At 37.1% G+C, this 19081-nt stretch overlaps 1 protein-coding gene across 2 annotated transcripts in view; it reads right to left on the bottom strand.

Annotated features, from left to right (window-relative positions):
- The window catches only part of COL24A1 (collagen type XXIV alpha 1 chain), a 394910-nt gene that overhangs the window by 307566 nt on the left and 68263 nt on the right, over positions 1-19081 (bottom strand). For both annotated transcript variants that reach the window (XM_070786184.1, XM_070786183.1), the window contains exons 7-8: positions 6420-6473; positions 2993-3046 (exon numbers count right to left, since the gene is read on the bottom strand). In XM_070786184.1, the coding sequence (XP_070642285.1) occupies positions 2993-3046; positions 6420-6473 (108 nt within the window). The remainder of the gene's footprint in view (positions 1-2992; positions 3047-6419; positions 6474-19081) is intronic.

The raw sequence follows: 19081 nt of genomic DNA, 5'->3' as shown, positions 1-19081 counted from the left end.
TTGTTTTTTTATTAATCTGTATACAGTTTCCATTATTAGACATACTCTGAAAAGAGGGGATACATTCTCAGAAAAACAAAAAAATCATCTCAAGTATTTCGACACTGTTTAGAACTACTGTCAAAACATAATGAACTATGGATGCTTCATTTACCACAAAGTAACTTGGTTTCTAAATATTTTCAACTAAACCTTCTCTAGAGAAAATTTAGTTTGTTGCTAACTGATAACATAGAGAGATAACTTCTACAGTGTCTATTTCTATTAATTAACATTACAAGCCAGATTTTTAAAGTTTGAACAAACTGTATAAGAGAAAAGAAGTCTGTGAAAGATATGTAATCCATGATCCAATTTGTTTAACTTCACACTATCTCACTTTACTAGACTCATACAGACCAAAAGTTACATATTCTTAATATTTTAAAATACTGATGAGCCAAGACTCATAATATGTGCATAAGTCTTTGGAAGATAGTATCTTCTGCTTTAAGTAAGTAAAACTTCACAGTTAAAAGTGATAATCTGCTCTAATAGTTAAAATCAGTCTTTTAAAAGTTTCTCTATATAGTATTTCTTTATACTCTCCTCTACACAGTAACTACTTACCCTTAATCAATAGTTTTTCACTTTCTGGAATGCTAATTTCATGAACCACAGGCATTATTAACCTTGGAAAATAACAATTAGTTTATTTTGTCTCATACACAATGTCATTCATCAAGATGCAATAACTGTATATTTAACAGCAAGTAAAATTAGTATGGTAATTTCCATAAGATTTTCTTTGATGCTATGCATCAGTACAGTTTCCTTAGGGGTCTACTTAGCAGTCAGAGGCATACTAAGTAGCATTACTCAAACAGACTCACAACTGTATAATAAGATCAATTTTAGTAGAAATGATCACTCTGCAGTTTCATGGAAGCAACCAATAACCTCAAATGACTTGTGAGATTCCAAGAACTATCTAGGAAGAAGACTAGTCTAAAAGCCATAAGAAAAATGGTGTGGTATGATCATGGGAGGAAAGATACTCCAAGAGATCAAAACGCTTTTAATCAATTTACAATTAGGAGGGTTTAGGAGGGAAGCAAACGGGGTCAGGATGCATTCCAAATCCAGAAAAACCGCTTATGGTTAAGATAAATTAACAGCTTGCTGTTTTTCTGACACTGTATTATTCCATTTCATGTTCCCAACAACTCCCCATGAAGTAGGTAGTATTATCTTCACATTTTATGGATAAGGCAACTAAGGCCTAGAAAGGGTAAGTAACCTGCCCAAGGTTGATGAAACCTAGAAAACGGAAGAGGGAATCTGAACAAATTAACCAGAGCTAGAATACCATCTTCAGTCCAAAGGAAAAGGATATGATACACTAAGACACCAACACAGTTCATTATTAAATACATTTAGAGATCTACATGATGATAGGTGTCTAAATATATAAATAAATATTAAAGGTATTTAGACATTTACAGATGATACCAATCTAACGGGAGAAAGCAAAGAGGAAATAAAGAGCCTCTTGATGAGGGTGAAGGAGAAGAGTTAAAAAGCCAGTTTAAAACTCAATATTAAAAAACTAAGATCATGGCATCCTGTCCCATCACTTCATGGCAAAAAGAAGGGGAAAAGGTGGAAGCAGCAACAGATTTCCTCTTCTTGGGCTCTAAAATCACTGCAGATGGTGACTGCAGCCATGAAGTTAGAAGATGATTACTTCTTGGCAGGAAAGTTATGACAAACCTAGATAGTGTGTTAAAAAGCAAAGACATCACTTTACCATATAGTCAAGGCTATGGTCTTCCCAGTAGTCATGTATGGCAGAGTTGGACTATAAAAAAAGGCTGAGCAGCGAAGAATTGATGCTTTTGAACTGGTGCTGGAGAAGACTTGAGAGTCCCTTGGAAAGCAAGGAGATCAAACCAATCAATCTTAAAGGAAATCAACCCTGAATACTCTTTGGAAGGACTGATGCTGAAGCTGAAGCTCTAATACATCGGCCACCTGCTGCAAACAGCTGACTCATTGGAAAAACCCTGATGCTGGGCAAGACTGAAGGCAGAAGAAGTAGACAACAGAGGATGAGATGGTTGGATGGCATCACCTACTCAGTGGACATGAACTTGAGAAAACTCTGGGAGATGGTGAGGGACAGGGAAACCTGATGTGCTGTAGTCCATGGGGTCACAAAAAGTCGGACACAACTTGGTGACTGAACAACAGACATTTACATCAACTCAAATACTGCTCTCCAATATTTTGGGGCCTTTACTACCTTAGACAGAAATTTTGTATCTTCTTTATCCCCTGCAGAAAACCAAGAACTCAGTGTTTGGGAAAAAGACAAGCTGACTATATAGAGGAGAATTTATACTTGTGTTAATTCATGAAACTGCATACCACATTTTATAAAAATAATTATAGCAGCAGTGTTACTATTTCTTTTTACTTCAGAAAAAGCCTACTCATATGCACATGACTACTTTTTTTTACTTCCTATTCCCAGCTCTCACTTCTACTCTACTTAAGCTTCAGGCCTCACGTTTGTATACACCATGGCAGAGGTTATTAGTTCCTAATAAAATAAGAAACTCTTTAATAAAAAGTCAAATATCTTACCTATGTCCAAGGGTACCTCACTTTGAACATATAAAAGTCACAAAGTGACTTTAATGTTTCAGAAGTAGATTACTGCCCTAATATAATTGTAAAAACAGAGAAAATCTTCAGTATTCTATCAGTGACTTTCTTCTGCATATGAATTTTGTCCCTTTTGTTATCTGAAGGGTTTTCTTATATTTTCTTAAGACTGTCATTGGTGGGCACCACTTTCCTGGATTAAGACAGCATCCTAATTCCTATTGCTGAGAAAAGGAATTAAAAACATTGACTTTGGGCTCAACATCAGAATGAGACCTTAGGGGTTGGAGAACTCCCAGATCCACATGGTACCCACACATGTCAAAATAAAACTACATCTTACCTTAACACCTTGCATACCAGGGGGCCCCATTAATCCAGAAAGACCTTGATCACCCTAAGAACAAAACACAAATGAAGCTTTAATATTATGAAAAAACTGAAAATTATGATTCCCATGCTGTAGGAGTTCATCTTGGCTGTCAAGATCTTACTTACTGATCTCCTCAATCTGGCTCAAGTTCCACGTGCTTTCTGAGAACTTCCTTGAGGCTCCCAACCCTTATATCTTTCAGTACTGATTACCTGGACAGTACTTCACCCTGTCCGTGGCCCTGCTGCTTTTTCTCTGATGTTCTTTTCTTTAGAAATGCCCTTACTTCCCAAATTTCCACCTTTTCCAAGGCTTACCATGTTTTAGAAATGTAAAGAAATCTGTTTAAAAATTCTACCAGCACTTTATAACACAGCTGCAGAGGGCTCAGGTCTGCCTTTTTAGATGAGGACTCACAGGTTGGTGGGACTCCCACGTGGAACATCAGTGAACAGCTGGGGGATGGGGAGCAGGACTAGGTTCTTTCCCTGGTCCAGGACTAGGACTCTGGAGCAGGGAAAGGGGCACTTCCCTTTCCAGGGCTGCCCTGGTGCCTTCCACTGTAGTAATCAGAGTAACTGCAGTGAAAATTTTGGGGAGGACTGTGCTGGTCCACAGACTCAACAAATTAGAGCCTTCTGTCCCCATCCCTTCCCCCAGATTTGATGAGGGCTTGCAGAGCAGGGTAGGAGAAGGAGAAATTACACCAGTGAGGGGCAAGGAGTGTCTGTGGTGGGTGGAAGTGACAATAAGAGACACAGAGGAGGATGTGTAAATGACAAGGACAAAACATATCAAAAAGGAATGGGGGTAAAACCTTAAACCAGTTTACTTAAGGTACACTTTTTCTTTACTGCTGTTCCTTTCCCTCTTCCTGCTGTAACAAATTTATTGTGCATGGCAAAAAAAGTATGTTGTTTGAAAGAAAAGGAATACTTGGTTAATAATCCTAAATAAACTCCATAATGACTATTCATGTACTATTCATAGTACATAAATGTTTCATTGCATTATCTACTTTAATGTCAAGTTAAATAAACAGAAAAGAATGTTTCTGATTATTAACTATCAAGTGCTTTTCCATTTGTTCTAATATTTTATGTTCTTGTTCAATGTTTTATTAATATGGCGTCCATCTGTTATGGCGTGATGGGTTTATACATATATTTTTTATACTTATTACTCTGATAGAAGGAAAAGAAAGCTACATTAGGAAACAGAAGACTGGAGGCTCATCCCCTACTAGCTCTAATCAAGGGTAGATCAGTTGATTTCCCTTCAAAATTCCTACATCTGAAAGCTGAGAATAAGAATAATATCACATTTGTCTTATGGGAAAGGAAAAGTTGCCACTATTTAAACTATCTTTGTTTGCCACTAAGGTCCCACAAGGAATTAAATATGTATGTGTGTTCTATGGGAGAAGGCAATGGCACCCCACTCCAGTACTCCTGCCTGGAAAATCCCATGGACGGAGAAGCCTTGAAGGCTGCAGTCCATGGGGTCACTGAGGGTCGGACATGCCTGAGCGACTTCATTTTCACTTTTCACTTTCATGCATTGGAGAAGGAAATGGCAACCCACTCCAGTGATCTTGCCTGGAGAATCTCAGGGACGGGGGAGCCTGGTGGGGTCACATAGAATCGGCCACGACTGACGTGACTTAGCAGCAGCAGCAGCATCAGTGTGTCCTATTAGAGGTGTTACTTACTGGATATTACATGCTGAAGGACTAGACTCTGCATTGCTTATATTGTTTCATCACTGACTATTTATTATAAAAGTAGCTAAATGTTTAAAGATAAAATTCAATTGGGTCCCAATACCACTATACTCACACTAATTTATTGTTCATATTTTATTTGAATTTATATTGTATATGTATAAATATCCTGCTTCTTCAGTATAACTGAACCTAATTTTATGTAAATATGATTTCTAAGAAAATTTATAAAATTTTACCATTTTAGAAATGTCTTCATTTTGAAAATTGTATTTCACTTAAAGCTTAATGAAAACATGTTATGAAGTCTTAAATCTTATGACTTTTTCCTATATGTACAGGTTGTACATGAGTAACTCAAAAACTTTAAAAAACAAGACTGACATACTCCCTAGTCTCAACTCACAGACTGAATCATCCTATATTTTGTACAGAAACTGTACACACACTGAACCACCCTATACTTTGTACAGAGAGGCCACAAGTGAATATTAAAAATAAGCATTTGATAAAATCTGAATGCTTAATTTGGGGGGATTATTTAAATCACTCACCAAAAGAGACTGGATGTCTAATTTCTCAATTTTAAGAAATCAAATGTCTCATATTTACACATTTTTAAACATGGTATCTATATTTCTCAGATTGAAGAATTTTCTTCCTCATAATTAAGGGATGAACGAAAATATTGTTTCTAATAATAAACTTCCATTCTTTTTCTAACTTATTTAGTCAGTGAACTCAGTTCCATCACAGCAATGAAATTCTTACAATTCTAGATTAAATTTGATAATTTGTTAGTATAATATCCATTAATGTGAGGTAATTTTTCTTAAATTTACAAGAGTTTATGTAAACCAATTAAAAGATCAGATTACAACCCAAGAACCACAAAAATTATTCAGGGATTTTAAAAGTTTGTGACTGTATACCACATAAACAAAAACATTATTGTATCACATTCATCAAGTGCATGACTAAATAAAGCTTCCCAGATATATGCCTAAATACTCAACTTGTATTCATTCTCACTGGAAAACAGTATCTTCCTCCTAAAAAAGATTTTTGTTGCTATTGTTACTTTGAAATATTAGTTTCTTTTTACCTAAAGGCATATGTGTGTGTATTTGAGAGCATTATAAAACGAAAAGCATACTGTATTGAAAGTTAGAAAATTAAGGTATATCATTAATTCTTCCACTTGCTAACTACTTAAATTCCATAAATCCTCTTTTCTCAACTGGAAAAAAAAATAATGATGACAGCCTCCGTCACTGTTACTGTGAGACTTAAACAAGATAAAGTACATAGAACCATTCTAAAAAAGGTGTAAAATGGCATTAGAATTTATAATGGGATCCATACTAATAGCCACATTCTTGAGGTTAGGACCAAAAACATCTTGTTCTAATTTTTTGCCCCATCTGTTCCTAGTTGGCAGGAAGCACAAGAGCATGCAAGAATGGACATTCAGTAAGATTAATTATATGATTTTAACTGATATGTTGGGCTGATGACACCATTTACTTGATTCTTCAAATATTTCTTCATTAAAATCCAATAGTTATTACATACTTTGAAATCAAGTAAAATCTGTATTTTTAAAAAAGTAAAAGTTATTTTTAAATGCTTGAACTATATCAACAAGATTTTATTTCATGGACAAGTAATTACCTTTTCTCCAGAAAGAGCTTGATCTGGGGAAAAACCTGGATCTCCTTTAGGTCCCTAAATAAAACAGTTATAAAACACTTGATGAAACATAAATTACATATATCATACTTCGTCAGTTGCATGTAATGTCATGCACTATATACAGTTTATATGGTATTGAATAAAATTACACATTTTAAATTGAGATGAATATAGATTACTTATCTTTTTAATGTATACTTCATTTATCCTTAATTTTAAATGTTGAGAAGATTCCTAGAAATTTCCCAGACATAGCTGATTTTTCTAATCAATAAAGTTATACTAAAATTGAAACATTTCTTTTGAGAACTACATATTGTGACATCAGTTCAGTTCAGTCACTCAGTCATGTCTGACTCTTTGTGACCCCATGGACTGCAGCACGCCAGCCCTCCCTGTCCATCACCAACTCCCGGAGCTTGCTCAAACTCATGTCCATCGAATCAGTGATGCCATCCAACCATCTCATCTTCTGTCATATCATTCTCTTGCCATCAATCTTTCCCAGCATCAGGGTCTCTTCAAATGAGTCAGCTTTTTGCATCAGGTGGCCAAAGTATTGAAGCTTCAGCATTAGTCCTTCCAATGAATATTCAGGACTGATTTCCTTTAGGATTGACTGGTTCAATCTTCTTGCAGTCCAAGGGACTCTCAAGAGTCTTCTCCAACACCACAGTTCAAAAGCATCAACTCTTCAGCACTCAGCTTTCTTTATGGTCTTTGTGACATATTGAGTTATAATTTTTAGAATGGGGAAATGTTATTTTTAGTGGAAAAAAAACTGCTTATACTAATTTTCCAAATTTTAAGACATTATTCTAAGTTTAAATATTTTCCAAAATCTTACAATCTACCGTGCATTGTGTGCATGCTCAGTTGTGTCCTATTCTTTGCAACCCCATGGACTGTAGCCTGTCACACTCCTCTGACCATAGAATTTTAGAGGCAAGAATACTGGAGCGGGTTGCATTTTTTCCTCCAGGGGATCTTTCCCTGTGGCTCCTGCATTGGCAGGTGGATTCTTCACCACTGAACCACCTGGGAAGCCCAAAGTACATGCATTACTTTTACAATAAAAAATAACCCCCCCCCTAAAAAAAAACCCTCTAACTGGCAAAATTCTTTTTCTTGTTATAAAATAGATATTTTTCATACTCTGGAAATCTTTTATACTTTAAGAGAAATATGACTTCATATTTCAATCTAAAACTTTGGGTACAACAGTAAAATCAACTTTTTTTTTTATTATTCATCATTGCTTAGTTGCTCAGTCCTATTTGACTATTGTTATGCTATGCTAAGTCACTTCAGTCGTGTCCAACTCTGTGTGACCCCAGAGATGGCAGCACACCAGGCTCCCCCATCCCTGGGATTCTCCAGGCAAGAACACTGGAGTGGGTTGCCATTTCCTTCTCCAATGCATGAAAGTGAAAAGAGAAAGTGAAGTCGCTCAGTCGTGTCCAACTCCTAGAGACCCCATGGACTGCAGCCCACCAGGCTCCTCCATCCATGAGATTTTCCAGGCAAGTGTACTGGAGTGGGGTGCCATTGCCTTCTCCGATTTGACTATTACACACTAGGAAAAATATTTCCTTTTCTATTTCACTCTTCATAAAATAAAGAATTGAGATTATCATTCAGATTCTGACTTCACTACTATTCTCAGCTAATAATAGATAATTTTCCATTCCTAAAATTTATTTCCACCCTATGGGAAACAGGGAAACTGTTATGTCTTCCTTCACATATTCAGGAATAATTTTTTTTTCTTTCACTCCACAGATATTTGCTGAACAACTTCCTGAACACTTAGGAATGAACAAAACAGGTAAATTATCTGTTCTCTTTAGGCTGATATTACACTGTGATTAAAAAAAAAAGAATAAACAACTATCTATAAAAGAAACATTTAAAATACAGTTTCCTGTATAGATAAGCGTCAGAGAGAAAGCAGGAGCTGGAGAAGGGAACTGTGACCAGCAGGGGCTTTGAGGGCTCCCTTCTTGTGTACAGTGGGCAGAACCATCCCTAAGAAGGGTATCTGACCAGAGAACTGAAAGACGTAAGGGAGGGAGTTGTAAATTTATCTGGAGGAAGATCACAAAGAGCATCCCCAGCAGAGGAAAAGAGTACGTGCAAAGGGCCTGAGATTTACCTGAAAAACAGCAGGCTACCCAATGTAACAGGAGCAAAGGGGAGAGAGAGAGGTGTGTACTTCAGAGAGACAAATTGGGCTGGAACACAAAGGGAATTATTAGGCCTTATTTGTGGCTTGGCTTTTACTCCAATCTATCTTCTGATATACCATTGGCTATAGTGTTGAAGAGACATTATGGGAGTTGCAAATTCAAAACACATATTGAAGGCAGAGCTGACAGAATTTTTTTTCCCAGGATGGGAAGTGAAAGAGACAGATTGGCATCTAGTCCATAAACAATGGGGAAATGATTAATGGAAAAGATCAGGGAGAAGAGAAGGACTAGATATCAGCTGTAGTTCTCTCTTGGACATGTTAAAAGCAAGGTGTCTCTTGGATTTTCAAGTGGAGATACTGTGTGTACTGTTGGATGCTGAGTCTGGAAATCAAAAGTCACCAGAATATAAATTGTATATGAAAGCATAATGAAAGAGGAGAGTGAAAAAGTTAGCTTAAAACTCAACATTCAAAAAGTGAAGATCACACCATCCGGTCCCATCACTTCATGGCAAATAGATGGGGAAAAAATGGCAACAGTGACAGACTATTTTCTTGGGCTCCAAAATCACTGTAGAGGGTGACTGCAGCCATGAAATTAAAGGACACTTTCTCCTTGGAAGAAAAGCTATGACAAACCTAGACAGCATATTCAAAAGCAGAGTCATTATGTTGCTGACAAAGGTCTGTTTAGTCAAAGCTATGGTTTATTCAGTAGTCATGTACGGATGTGAGAGTTCGATCATAAAGAAGGCTGAGCACTGAAGAACTGATGCTTTCAAAGTGCAGTGCTAGAGAAGACTCTCGAGAGTTCCTTACAGCAAAGTGATCAATCCAGTCAATCCTAAAGTAAATCAACCCTAAATATTCACTAGAAGAACTGATGCCAAAGCTGAAGCTCCAATACTTGGGCTTCTGATGCAAAGAGCTGACTGACTGGAAAAGACTCTGATGCTGGGAAAGATTTAAGGTCGGAGAAGGGGGTGACAGAGGATGAGATGGTTGGATGGCATCATCTACTCAATTGAACATGAGTTTAAGCACACTCCAGGAGATAGTGAAGGATAGGGAAGCCTGGTGTGCTGCAGTCCATGGGGTTGCAAAGAGTCAGACACGACTGAATGTCTGAACAACAATTGAAACTAGATGTAAATACAGAGAAAAGCAGAAGGAGGATGGTTCATTAAATATGTTCCAATATTTAAAAACTGTAGGAGGAAAGACAGAAAGGGAGAATGAAGTGATACAGCAGGTCAGTCGGAAAGGCAAACAAAGTGACTGCGGGGCCTCCAAGTGTAGAGAAGACATTTTCAGAATGAAGGCATGGCCAACTGTGTCCACAGCTCCTGAAAAACAAGTCTGGGTGAGATGCTGTTGAGAAAGACAGAAGTGGTTGGTGACCTTGACAGGTACCATATCAGTGGAGTGGTCAAGAATATGTGAAAGTCATGGGTGGTAAGACAGGAGCTTTGACTAATAAGACAAGTAGAGAAAAAAGGGGAGTACACCTTATTTTGTGAGAAAGATGTGAGTTCAAAGAGAAGCCTTAGGCTTTCAAAAAATTTTAACATGGAAACTAGTATATCAAGCTATTTTGTTGACAGCAACGATCTAGGAAAGAGGGAAAAATTGAGCATAAGTTGGGAGAAATGCGTACTTCTCTTGAGTATGTCTCACGGATCCAGGGTCCAAGCAGAGACATTTCAGTAGGGACAATTAATCTGGTTCAAACAACAATTCCAAAGGTAGAATATATGGGTACAGATGTCAGGTCGCTAGCCTTGGTAATGGGAAAAAATATAAGAGCTAATTCTCATCTGACTGCTTCTAATTTCTCAGTGAAATAAAATGTGAGGCCTACAGCTTAAAGTTTGGAGAAGGCAATGGCACCCTACTCCAGTACTCTTGCCTGGAGAATCCCATGGACAGAGGAGCCTGGTAGGCTGCAGTCCATGGGGTCGCTAGGAGTCGGACACGACTGAGCGACTTCACTTTCACTTTTCACTTTCATGCATTGGAGAAGGAAATGGCAACCCACTCCAGTGTTCTTGCCTGGAGAACCCCAAGGATGGGGGAGCCTGGTGGACTGCCGTCTATGGGGTCGCACAGAGTCGGACACGACTGAAGTGACTTAGCAGCAGCAGTAACAGCTTAAAGTTAGAGGTGGGGAGTGGATATGGGAGGAATGCTTTCCAACAGCAGTCTAATGAAAGGAAGACAAAAAGTCCTTCATGTTCTCCAGTAAGTCTTTTCATTTTACAGATTAGAAACAAGTCTTCATTGGCAGAAGTGCCAAAAAAAAAAAAGCGTAAAATATTTTAATTTAAGCATCAAAAAAAAAAAAAATGTTTAAGGAAAAAGTTGTTTTCCAGTCTGACCTATTCCCTTTCATAGCTAATCACTACTTCCACCACTAGTACAATTTTAGATCATTGGTTACAAAATTATAGGACCTCACAAATGGATTTAGGATTATCTTAGTATTTAAGAACTGAACTCTTCATCTAAAAAAAAGAAAGAACTCATGAAATTTTAGAGCTTATCTAGCAAATCCCTTTATAGGTAAAGCAATAAGGTGCAAAAATATTAATTAAGACTGTCTAGAAAAGTATCAATAAATTGGGTCAATTTTGTTTCTCATTATCACAATATCTGTTAAAGTAAAATTGTATTTTTTTACACATTTTAATTTTCTATTATAAAGCCTAACTAATTGATTTGAAGTAATATTTTAAAAAATTTAAAAAGAACTTAAATGACAGCCCTTGAGAAATTTGAATAAAACTTTTTATGGCCAATGTTTTTACTTTTAATTCTTACACTAAAAACTCTTATTTTTAGGTCCAATCTGAATTTTCTGAAAGTGAAAGTCACTCAGTTGTGTCTGATTCTTTGTGACCCCATGGACTATACAGTCCAAGGAATTCTCCAGGCCAGAATACTGGAGTGGGTAGCCTTTTCCTTCTCCAGGGGATCTTCCCTACCCAGGAATTGAACCCAGGTCTCCCTCATTGCAGGCAGATTATTTACCAGCTGAGCCACCAGGAAAGCCCAAGAATACTGGAGTGGGTGGCCTATTCCTTCTCTAGCGGATGTTCTCAACCCAGGAATCAAACCAGGATCTCCTGCATTGCAGGTGGATTCTTTACCAACTGAGCTATCAGGTAAGCCCTGAGTTTTCTATTATATATCAACTTCCTTAATATAATTATCTTTCAACTTTCTTGACATCATCTTCTAATCTGACATTTCATCTTCCACTTAAAAAAAATCACTGAAAAGTGGAAGAAAGTAATCAATTAAGCAATAAAAACCAGATGTAAAGACAAACTGTTTTCTTATTCGTAAGCTTTATACCTCTTGGCAACATATTTAAAGAGATATGTCAAATCTCTTTTACTGACACACAAAGACACTTGAGTGTACTGATAAAGTCATAATCTAGAACCAGAAATTTAAGTCAGCATGAGGAAAATGTTTTTAACCTGGCCAGTTGTGCACTGATCCTAGCATAAAATGCATAAGAAAGAGATTATTGAACATGCCAATTTTGTCTGAAATGTCAAGGAAGTAGGACATACTTTTCTGCATTTAAGGGAAACACTCCAAAATTTCTTACTTATATTTCCTCTCATTTTGTATTTATTCTATGATTCCTGAAACACTTCTAGCCACACTTGATTGGCTTTTTACAAACTCCTTGGAATTAAAAATAATGTTTATAAATTAAATAATCAAACTAAGATATTAAACCCACAAAGATGTTAGAATAGTATTTAATAGTATTAAAAATAACAGTAGTAAATACAATCATATAGAAACATTTACAATTTTTGTAACACAAGGTAAACACAAACATTGTAAAAATGTTTACAATTACGGCCATCTTGAAAAGCAGAGAACATTTGAATGAATTACTGATGAAGCAGAAATACTGAAAATAATTTGGAATGTAAAATTTCAGAGTATGAATAAGCTAAATTGGGAGAGTATCACAAAGGAAACATTAAATGACATGATCCTGAGGTAGCACCACTTGAATATTCTTGGCTTTAGTGTGAGCAATAACTACACAAGCTCTATAATCTCAATTTTAAGCCTTATGCTCTCTAACCAACCCCTTATCTTTATAGCTCACTCTAAGCCCTTATAACTTTAGCAATTATTTAACTCACTGGAATTACTAATATGGGATCCCACTACATTTTCACTCTCATCCCCTATGTGGCCTCACTTTCCATCTCTGGAAAGCCTAAATTCCAGTGTCTTATATTCTAATTAATTCCTTGCATACATAAGTAACACCACTGCCTGTTTCTTTCTCTGTCATAGTTTACCTGGAAAATCTTAAATATAAACTCCACTTACTCTGACCCTACCCAGAGTGGGTAATGTAAGAGAAAACAATCATGATGACAAACCTCACATTAAATTCATGACTTATACTGATTTTGTCTTATTTTGTCTTTTGATGTGTTCAGTAGTTGCTTAGTCAATTCACTTTCCCATTTTTCATAGATGATTATTTCCTAACTTCTCTTTCTTCACTCTCAGCTGATTATCTTGCTTTCAGCTTTGATAAGCTCTTGTAACCAAATCCACTATATCTCTGCTTAATCTGTTCCAAAATACTCTGCCATCACAACCAAACTCCCCAGGACATCATTGGTGAACTGTCTTCCCTACATTATTTTAATTTTTACATCTAAGATAATTGCTGTTGCCAAGTAGACACAATGTAATTTCTCCAATCTTAAAAAACAACTTTCCTTGAGCCCACATCTCCCTTCTCTGCTCCATTATACTGTTTCCTTTTAGAGAAAACTCCTAGAAAGTTGTCTGTGTTAACTAGACGACTTCCTCTCCTGCCATTCCTTCTTAGATCTACTCTACTCAGGCTTTCGTCCCTATTACTATCCTACCTTATTGATCATTCTTTCTCAGTTCCCTCTATTAGTTCCTCTTCATCTTCCTAATTGAATTCTGAAGTAACCCAAGACTCAGTCCTGGGACATTTCTCTTCAATGTCTACATTCATCCCCAAGTGATCTCATCAGTTCAATAGCTTTAAATTCCATATATACAATGATGACTCTGAAATGTATCCTTTTAGCTACAATATCTTCCCTGAGCTCCAAATCCATTTACTCTTATTATATATCTCCACTTGGATGTTAGTCATCTCAAATTGAGTATGATCAAAAAGCAATTCTTGGGAATTGACAGTGTCAGGGTTGCATGTCTGCAATTAATCCTCCTGCAGATTATAACTATGAACTCAAAACAGGATACATAAAACAACTACTTGAAAACCCAGGAGAACAATTAAAAAAAAAAAAAAGGCTGGAGGGTATTCAATTTTTGAAAGAAGAATCCACACTTGGTGTAATACACATTTACACAGACTTTCTCCTAAGGACATTTCCAAGTCTGCATGGAGTAGCTGGAATTCAAGCAGAAAAACAAACTTTTTGGCTAATGGTATCAGAAGACAGAGTGTAGGAGTACCAGAATGATTGTAAATTAAGGGAGAAAATCCTAGAAAGAAAGTCAGCTTCCCCAAAAACTTAAATATAGACTTTCTTCAATTCTTGGCTGATCCTGACATGCATTTTCATGAGATAGATTCCAAAAAGCTTGGCAGAAGGCAACAGCTAAAGGGCTAAGAGAATTAACAAATTTGAGCTGCTGCTCATTACAGAGGAAAGTTTGGGGTTTGATCCACATCATTTTAGAGGAACATGGTAAATATTTGAATAAACACCTTTCCCCTAAAACTGAGGAAGAGTTATACTTTAGAAGCAAATACTATATTCTTGGACTAATGGACTTGCACTAAAACTGCAAGCAAACACTGAAATATGCCCTTTAAGTGTTTCTAAACCCGTAAAAGTTTAAGGTGATAAGCCAGTTATTTCAGTGCCTACAGAACAAAAATCAAGTCTCCAAAGGACAAAAAGGGTTTCCCTGATGTCTAAGCAGGTCAAGAATCCTCCTGCAGTGCAGGAGACACAAAAGACGTGGGTTTGATCCCTGGTTTGGGAAGATCCCCCATAGGAAGAAATAGCAATTCACTTCACTATTCTTGCCTAGGATATTCCATGGACAGAGGAGCCTGGTGGGCTACAGTCCAAAGGGTTGCAAAGAGTTGGACATGACTAAGCAGACACAAAGACAAAAAGAGGTCAAGTCCTCAAGAGGACTGATGTTAGAATTAGCAGTTGAGGATTTTATTAATTACTGACTGAGCAACTGAACTGAACTGAACTGAATAAATATGTTCAAGGACTTAAAGGAAAGGATGATCATAATGAGTGAACAATTATCAACAGACAGATGAAAACTATATAAAAAAGCAACTAAAAACCTAGAACAGATGATAAAATATCTGAAATAAAAATTTACTGGATGGTATTAACACCATGTTAGAGAAGGCAGAAGTAAAGTTTAGTGAACTTAAAGGTAGATCCATAGAAGTTATCTGAAGAAGAGGAAAAAAATACATGGCAAAAATGAACAGAGATCTAGTGACCTATGGGACAATACTGAGTAGTCTAACATACATGTAAATGGAGTCCCAGAAGGAAAGGAGAGAAATAATGGGACAGAAAGATTATTTGAAAAAGTAATGGCCAAAAATGCCCCAAATTTATTTAACAATTTTTTAATAGGTTAAAAGGCATTCAGTGAAGCCCAAATAAGAAACATCTAAAGGATTCAAACCCTTCATATATCATAGTAAAGCTACTAAAAGCCAGATTAAGATAAAAGCCTTAAGATATTCTGTGAAAAATCACACATCATATTGAAAGAAATAATAATGTTGGCTAAATTCTCATCAGAAACAGTAAAGGCCAAACGATGAGAACAGCAGACATGCTTAAAGTACTTGAAGAAAAACCTTCTCAACCAAGATTTCTTTACTCAATAAATTTTTAACCATCCTTCAAAAAAATGTAGACAAATTTCAGGTAAACAAAAACCAAGAGAAATCATCGCCAGTAGAACTGTACTCCAAGAATATTGAAGGAATTTCTTCTAGCGAATGAGAAGTGACACCAGATAGAAACTCAGATCTATAAGAAGGAATAAAGAGCTCTGGAAATGAAAATAAATCCCTTGCTTGTTTCTTCTAATTTCCTTAAAAGACTGATTACTTAATACAGAAATTATTGCATTGTACTATTGGGTTTATAATGATATAGATGTAAAATAAATAACAACACAAAATATGGGAGAATAATAGGTAAATAATTGTATGAGTCATATTCTACATGAAATATTACCATATTAATTCCAAGTAAACAACAATAAGTTAATAATGCATATTGTAATCCCTAAAGCAATGACTAAAGATCAGAGATACAGCTGAAATGCCAAGAGAGAAATTAAATAGAATACTAAAAAATATTTGATTATCCAAAAAGAAGGTAGAAAAAAGGAATAAAGGAGCCAAACATATGGGAGAAATAGAAAAGAAATGACAATGCAGAAGAGTAAGACCCAATCATACAAAAATTATACAAGTATAAATGAACTTAATGCTCTAATGAAAAATCAGAGATCATCAGCCTGGATAAACTTGAAGATCCCACTACACAATATCTATAAGAGATGCAATTTAAATATAGAAAAGGAAAGGAAAGGAAATTTATATAGTATACAGACAAAAAGCACTAAAAAGTTGGTGTGCCTATATTACTAACACATTAGACTTCAAAAAGATGAGAATTAGGGGAGGAGCTAGGATGGTGGAGGATTAGGAAGGGGAGAACACTTTCTCCCCCACAAATTCATCAAAGAACATTTAAATGCCGAGTAAATTCCACAAAACAACTTCTGAATGCCAGCAGAGGACATCAGGCACCCAGAAAAGCAACCCAAGTCTTTGAAAGGAGGTAGGAAAAAATATAAAAGACAAAAAAAGAGACAAAAGAGGGAGGGACGGAGTTCCAACCCAGGAAGGGAGTCTTAAAAAGAGAGAAGTTTCCAAACATCAGGAAACCTTCTCACTGCCGAATCTGTGCCGAGCTTTGGAAGCACAGAGGGCAACATAACAGGGAGTAAAAATAAATAAACAATTAAAACCCGCAGATTGGGAGCCCTACGGTAACTCCCCCAGCGGAGAAGCAGCGCAGACGCCTGCACACGCCACTAGCAAGCGGGGGCTGGGCAGGGAGGCGCGGCACGGGCTGCGTCGCTTAGAGTAAGGATCTGGCCTGAATAACCTGAGCGCTATCTGAGCGAAATAATTTGGGCTAGCAAACCAGACTGTGGGATATCTACCACGCGAAAAGCCAGCCCTAACCTAAGACACTGCCAGGCCCGCGCACGGAACAAAGGACTGAACAGAGATAGCTGGCGGCAGACCATCCCCCGCCAGTGACAGGCAGCCAGAACCGGAAGGGGGCAATCGCAACCCCAGAGAGACGTTATCTATAAAACTGTAAGCAGGCTTCTTTGCTAACTAAAACTTCTTGGGGGTCTGGACAGTCAACATCTGCCTGAGAAGGTGTGCTGGTTGTACACCTAGATAACCAAGCGGTGGGGAGGCGATAAGTCACAGCAATCGCGCTCGCCAGACACCTCATCACCTGAGCTGCTCAGACCTGGGAAGGGCACAAAACGCAGGCCCAACAGAGTCTGTGCCTCTGAGGACTACCCGAGTGCCTGAACCTGAGCGGCTTGGACCTGGGAGGTGCAGGCAGCCCAGGGCCGGCCACGGATGGTTCCCAGCGGAGCAACCTAGAGCCTGAGCAGTGTGGGCACGGAGGCTACACGCACCGTGACTGGGGGCAGAACCAATGTGGCTGAGGCACTGCAAGCACACGCCAGTGTTATTTGTTTGCAGCATCCCTCCCTCCCTCCCCACAGTGCGATGGAACAAGTGAGCCTGAAAAAAAAAAAAGTGTCCTCCACCGTCCACTTCATGTCAGGGCGGAAACCAGACACTGAAGAGACCAGCAAACAGAAGAAGCTATAACAGCTATAGGCAATAGATTAAAACCCTGTGTTTACTACCGACTACATAGGAAGGGGCCTATAGATCTTGAGAAATATAAGTCGGACCAAGGAACTAGCCAAAAATGAACTGAACCCACAATACTCACAACAAAACCAGGGAAAGTCCTAGATATATTTTTATGATCATTCTTTTTTTATTATTATTAAAAAAAAATTAAGTCCTCTATTATTCCTTTAATTTTCACTTTTATGACCTATTACTTTGCAAAAAAAAAAAAAGACCCTATTTTTTTTTAAAGCAAACTTCATATATATTTTTTTTATAATTTTTTGACCTTGGTTTTTTTTTTTTTTCTTTTCTTTAACATTGTATTTTTGAAATTCCAAACTCTACTCTAGATTTTTAATTTTAGCTTTTTGGTATTTGTTATCAATTTTGTACCTATAGTTTTTTTTTATAATTTCTGTGACTTTTTTTTTTCTTTTCTCTGTTTCTTTCTCTTCTTCTTTTATATAACATTGTATATCTGAAATTCCAAACTCTACTCTAGATTTTTAATTTATGCTTTTTGGTATTTGATATCAATTTTGTACCTGTATTTTCTTTATAATTTTTGCCACTTTGCTTGTTTTTGTTTTTCTCTCTTTCTTTTTCTTCTTCTTTTTTTTAACATTGTATTTTTGAAATTCCAAACTCTACTCTAGATTTTTAACTTTTGCTTTTTGGTATTAGTTAGCAATTTTGTAACTATATTTTCTTTATAATTTTTGCGACCTTGTTTTTGTTTGATCATTTTTTTTCTCTTTCTTTTCCTTCTTCTTTTCTTTAACATCATATTTTTGAAATTCCAAACTCTACTCTAGATTTTTAATTTTTGCTTTTATGTATTTGTTACCAAATTTGTACCTTTACGAACCCAAACTTCAGTACCCATTTTTCACTAGGGAGCGAGATTACTGGCTTGACTGCTCTCTCTCCCTTTGCACTCTCCTTTTTCTCCACCAGGTCGCCTGTGTCTCCTTCCTAACCCCTCTCTACTCTACCCAACTCTGTGAATTTCTGTGTGTTCCAGATGGTGGAGAACACTTAGGGAACTGATTACTGGCTGGATCTGTCTCCATCCTTTTCATTCCCCCCTTTTATCCTCCTGGCCACCTCTGTCTCCTTCCTCCTTCTTCTCTTCTCTGTATAACTCCGTGAACATCTCTGAGCAGTCCAGTTGTGGAGTGCACATAAGGAAGTGATTACTGGCTAGCCCACTCTCTCCTCTATTGATTCCACCTCATCTCATTCGGGTCACCTCTAACTCCCTCCTCCCTCTTCTCTTCTCCATGTAATGCTGTAAACCTTTCTGGGTGACCCTCACGGTAGAGAAACTTTTCATCTTTAACGTAGATGTTTTATCAATGGTGCTGTATAGAAGGAGAAGTTTTGAAACTACTGTAAAAATAAGACCAATAACTGGAAGCAGGACGCTTAAGT

The sequence above is a fragment of the Bos indicus genome, chromosome 3 (assembly GCF_029378745.1).
Source record: "Bos indicus isolate NIAB-ARS_2022 breed Sahiwal x Tharparkar chromosome 3, NIAB-ARS_B.indTharparkar_mat_pri_1.0, whole genome shotgun sequence".
In the NCBI taxonomy this organism is placed as follows: Eukaryota; Metazoa; Chordata; class Mammalia; order Artiodactyla; family Bovidae; genus Bos; species Bos indicus.
The sequence above is the reverse complement of the archived record's forward strand: the minus strand, read 5'-3'. Positions and strand labels throughout refer to the sequence as shown.